Below are 5,368 nucleotides of genomic sequence, written 5' to 3'. Positions count from 1 at the left end.
TTTTTCAATTTTTTTCAGATGAGAGGGTAAATCTAGTCTCTGTTATTTCATCTTAACCAGAAGTGGAAATCTGAGAATAGTTTAGGTTTTTTTTTCAAATGGTTATTTTTTAATGTGGGAGAAAAAAAGGACATGTGATCTGTTTTCTTTTTTTTGTTGTTGTTGTTTAAATGCAAAGATAAGAAACAACTATGTTCATAGCAGCACTATTTACAATAGCCAAAACATGGAAACAACCTAAATGTCCATCAACAGGTGACTGGATAAAGAAGATGTGGTATATTTATACAATGGAATACTACTCAGCCATAAAAACGGACAACATAATGCCATTTGCAGCAACATGGATGCTCCTAGAGAATGTCATTCTAAGTGAAGTAAGCCAGAAAGAGAAAGAAAAATACCATATGAGATCGCTCATATGTGGAATCTAAAAAACAAAAACAAACAAACAAAAACAAAGCATAAATACAGGACAGAAATAGACTCATGGACAGAGAATACAGACTTGTGGTTACCGGGGGGGGGGTAGAGGGTGGGAAGGGATAGACTGGGATTTCAAAATTGTAGAATAGATAAACAAGACTACACTGTATAGCACAGGGAAATATACACCAAATGTTATGATAAATCACAGAGAAAAAAATGTGACAATGAGTGTGTATATGTCCATGAATGACTGAAAAATTGTGCTGAACACTGGAATTTGACACAATACTGTAAAATGATTATGAATCAATAAAAAATGTAAAAAAAAACATATAATGTAAAAGCATCTGAAAAGAAAAAAATATATATATGTACAACTGAATTACTTGGCTGTACACCTGAAACTAACATTGTAAATCAACACTTTAATAAAAGAATTGTTTTTTAAATGGTTAAAACAAAAAAGATAAGAAACAACTTATTATAGACAGGAAAAATTTCTCATCCAAAATATAGAAATCCGTACAACTTTGCTACAATCAATATACATGAACTGTACAAATTTACATCAGTTCATGATTTACCAATTAAAAGATGACTAACAACGTCCACAAAATAGATGGTGGTTTGTGGAAAAGGCTTTTACCCAATTAAGTACAAGAAAAGTTACAAACCAGACCTCCACTTTCTAAAAATAATAAGTTTACTTGATCTTTGAAAACTGCAAGCTAGGAAATGCACAGAGAGCTGGCTGGTGCTAACACCATAGTTGAGACAGAGTCTTTTCAAGGGTCTTTTTAAAAGCCTGTTGCCATGGCGGGTTCTGGTCACTTGTTACTTTCAAGGCCCAAAACACAATACAAGTTCTGACCATTTCCTCAGGTTATGCTTACTAATTTTTCTATTGTATATTTATACATATTCAAGTGCCAGGTAAAAGTCTTGTCGTAACATTTCCAGTATTATCATGTTTAAAATGCTGCGCTTCTCTATTGAGTTGCCAAAACAGGTAACAATTTAAGTGTAATAGTGCAGATTTCCTCTGCAAGTTCTACTGCAGAGAAAGGTTCTTTGAAATACAGATTTGAGTTAAAGGGACTGATGTAAAAATTTAGGTATAATGTATGGGAGAAACTCAAACTATCCTAGGACTTCACTCCCTAGCAAGTAAAGTGATCATTTACTCGGACTAACAGACTATTACATCATTGAAAGGTACTGTCCAAACTATGACACTGACACTTAAAACATTTTTTTACCACTCTATCTTGTGCCAGATCTTCACAGCTGTGACATGGTTTAAATTCCATAATCCATCCCCAAGAGGAGTCCACCAAAAGCAAAAGTCAAATTTATCCATTCATTATGAGATGATCCGTCCGTAGACTGTATTTTAACCTGATACAGTCATTATATTGTAGTTTTTGGACTTGTTCTGCCCAGGAGAAGTTCCTCTTTACCATTGATTCTGCTGTCTACCATTTGCATGTCGGTGCTGTTTTGGGTGCTAGCTCCTGCTGGTGAGGCCTCGTACAGCACACAGTTGGAGCCATCCTCTGTAGTTCTGTAGGACACTTTGTCGGGGTCAACCCAGAGTGTGAGTTCACTTGGGAGAAGCCTGAACAGCTCCTGACTGCTCAGTCCAATCTGCTGTGCTGCCTGTCCAAACAGACGATCCATTTTATGGTTGATGTGAATACAATGGTAACCTGATTCCTTACATGGCTTTTCTGGGAACCAGTGATGTTTATAATGTTCTGCCAGCAGCTCCTGCAGGCTATGGCTGAAGGTCTGCAGCTGTTGCTCACTCGTGAGCCCCTTGATGTGGAGGAACTTGGAGATGAAGGACATGGCGGCGGCGGTGGCAATCTGCTCTCTTGACAGCTGTTAAAGTGCACAGCACATTATTGTTAAACTGTAAACACAATGTTGTACAGCAGATCTCTAGAATGTTTGCATCTTTCATAACTGAAATTTTATACACATTGAAGAGCAGCTCCCTATTTTCCCTTGGCCTAGCCCCTGGCAATCACCATTCCATTTTCTGCTGCTTATGTGTTTGACTACCTTAGATACATCATATAAGGGGAATCATGCAGTCTTTCTGTGACTGACTTATTTCACTTAAAATGTCCTTCAGTTTCATCCAAATTATCACATATGACAAGATTTCCTTCTTTTATAAGGCTGCTGAATATTCTGTTGTATGTATATACCAGATTTCTTTATTCAAACATTCTAGTGTAAATGGGAACTCCTGCAGCAAAAAGGAAGGGGCCCACATCAGCAGTCATCAGTCTTCTGAACCTTAAAGGAAAGCCAGCAAACCAGCTGCTTGCTCTCAGGACATTTTGCAGTTGTTTTGTTGGCCAGGAACAGCAAAAGCTCATAATGTTCCATGCAGTAGAATGGAAATCAGGGAGCAATAAGAATATCCACGTCGCTCTGGTTACATTGATCCTGAAATATTCTGTTTGTTTTTGTAAAGATCATAACATTGAAAGGAAAGCTCAGTGCATTTCAGTAATAAGCTGACAGTCTTGGAAGTTGTACAAAACCTGGAAGCCACTTTTAGACTTCTCGTGGCTCTTGGGATACTTATCAGTCGCAGTGAGAACACTGAACAATTAGCCGAGTCTTTAGGTGTTGATTTTCAAATAAAAAATTATGCTCCAGTATCAAAACCAGCTAAGATAAGTGAATGCTGTAGACTTATCATAAATTTGCTGTAACAATGGGAAAGAGGGCTGAGATTTTAAACTGATTAATTTTTTCCCCTCACATTTTACATGACATATGATGAAAAAAAGAGAATGCTATAGACTAGAAATTCATATCTCATATAGTAGGAGGGAAAGGGCAACAAAGGAGAAATAAATTTTTTACATTGAAAAAACACCCATTGGGAATACTATTCAGCCATAAAGACCAACAACATAATGCCATTTGCAGCAACATGGGTGCTCCTGGACAATGTCAGTCTAAGTGAAGTAAGCCAGAAAGAGAAAGAAAAATACCATATGAGATTGCTCATATGTGGAATCTTAAAAAAAAAAAAAAAAGAAGAACACAAATACAAAACAGAAACAGACTCATAGAGATAGAATACAAACTTGTGGTTGCCAAGGGGGTGGGGGGTAGAAAGGGACAGAATGGGATTTCAAAATTCATAGATACTGACAGGCGTATGTAGAACAGATAAACAAGATTATACTGCATAGCACAAGGAAATATATACAAGATCTTGTGGTAGCTCACAGTGAAAAAAAAAGTGGCAATGAATATATGTATGTTCATGTATAACTGAAAAATTGTGCTCTACACTGGAATTTGATGCAACAATGTAAAATAACTATAACTCAATTAAAAAAAGTTTAAAAAACAAAACAAAACACCTATTGGTCGTTTAGGAGTATGTTGTGATTTTTTTCAGCTTTCCTTCATTACTGATGTCTAGTTTCATTCTTTTGTGTTTGGAAAAGATACTTAATATAATTTCATTCTTAAATTTATTAATACTTGTTTTGTGACCTAAAATATGTATATCCTAGAGAATGTTTCATGTGCACTTGAGAGAAATGCTGATTTTGATGGAGTGTTCTGTATATGTCTATTTGGTCTAAGTTGTTGTGCAAGTCCATTACTTCCTTATTCATTTTCTGTCTGGATGGTTCAGAACCTCATATTTTGCTTGATGGTGTCCCATAATTTACGTAAACTTCCTTCACTAATTTGAATTGAATTGATTGTCTCTATCTGGATTCCCTTGTAGCTTGCTAAGCTTCCTTCAAACAATTATTTTAAGTTCTTCGTCAGGCAGTTTGTACATCTCCGTTTCCTTGAGGCTTGTTACAGGAAAATTATTATGTTTCTTTGGTAGTGTCATGTTTCCTTGATTTTTCATGTTCCTTGAAGTCTTGTGTTGCTGTCTTCACATTTGAAGAAGCAGTTACCTTCACCAGTCTTTATCAGCTGATTTTACTCTGTCTGTTAGTCCAGTTTGGGATTTGGGGTTTTTCTCAGACCTTTCTGTTGATGTACCTGTACAATACTTCTTTTTGCTTCCTGAATGAGGGGAATTCTTAAACTTTTTATTTGCCTTCTCTCAACCCTGCAAAGCCAGTCCAAGTGTTGAGAGCCCCCAGTTTGTTTGTCTAGAATGGTGCCCGAACTGCTCATGCCTGTGAGCCTTCTCTTCTTCCTGCAGAGTTGGGCCAGTTTTCTGCACTTGCAAACTAGCTATCTGCCAAGGCTTGCTCTTGCTGGCCATGGATAGGGGGAGGGACTGGAGTGTTTAGATGAGGCACTTAGAGGGTTAGGGGTGATGGTGGGTCAGCAGCTGGGGGTCCATAGATGAGGCACTCCAGTGACTCATGGACACAGTTAGTAGAAAGAACCATAAAGCAGTTGGTAGAGTCTTTTTGATGAATTCTGAGCCCTGGCTGCTATGCTTCCAGCCTCTGTCCCCGCTGCCCTCCCACCCCCTCCCAGTTCTGCAGACTACCTCAGTAATTTGAGTTAAGTGAGAAAGAAGTGGGCCTCTTAGGAAGTGTCTCTCATGGTTGGGGAAGCTGGATGCTCATTCTTGTGCTCCCACTTTCTCCCTTGGGAGAAATTGCCTGTCACAGGGATCTCTCTTGGCACCAAGTGGAGCTGTCTTGGGATGAGCAATGCAGACAGTGAAATGTTCCTTTTACCCTCTTCAGTGTGTCTGTCTTGGATTCTTTTGCTCCAACAATGAGCTAGAACTTCACTGTTGAACCTTCAGACTCCTACAAAGGTACTCTCATCCCTGAGTGGCTGCCATGTCGGTGTTCTGTGGGAGGGTGAAGGTTAAGAACTTCTATTCTGCCATCTTGCTGGTGTCACTCCCAGACAACTCTCTTTTCTTAGCATAGCAGTTCTATATATTTTTTTTAGTAACTGTCCTAGGGTTTGC

At 38.2% G+C, this 5,368-nt stretch overlaps 1 protein-coding gene across 1 annotated transcript; it reads right to left on the bottom strand.

Annotated features, from left to right (window-relative positions):
• Positions 1–1,839: 1,839 nt before the first annotated feature.
• LOC102535596 (protein BTG1) lies at positions 1,840–2,280 on the bottom strand. The gene has a single exon (XM_015243297.3). The coding sequence runs from the start codon at positions 2,278–2,280 to the stop codon at positions 1,840–1,842; it is 441 nt and encodes a 146-aa protein (XP_015098783.1).
• Between the last annotated feature and the right edge of the window lie 3,088 nt (positions 2,281–5,368).

Source organism: Vicugna pacos, chromosome 2 (genome assembly GCF_048564905.1).
Source record: "Vicugna pacos chromosome 2, VicPac4, whole genome shotgun sequence".
NCBI classification, from domain to species: Eukaryota; Metazoa; Chordata; class Mammalia; order Artiodactyla; family Camelidae; genus Vicugna; species Vicugna pacos.
The sequence above is the reverse complement of the archived record's forward strand: the minus strand, read 5'-3'. Positions and strand labels throughout refer to the sequence as shown.

What these genes read in the sequence shown, in the direction of transcription:
- LOC102535596 (XM_015243297.3), bottom strand. Translation starts at nt 2,280, where the DNA reads ATGTCCTTCATCTCCAAGTTCCTCCACATCAAGGGGCTCACGAGTGAG.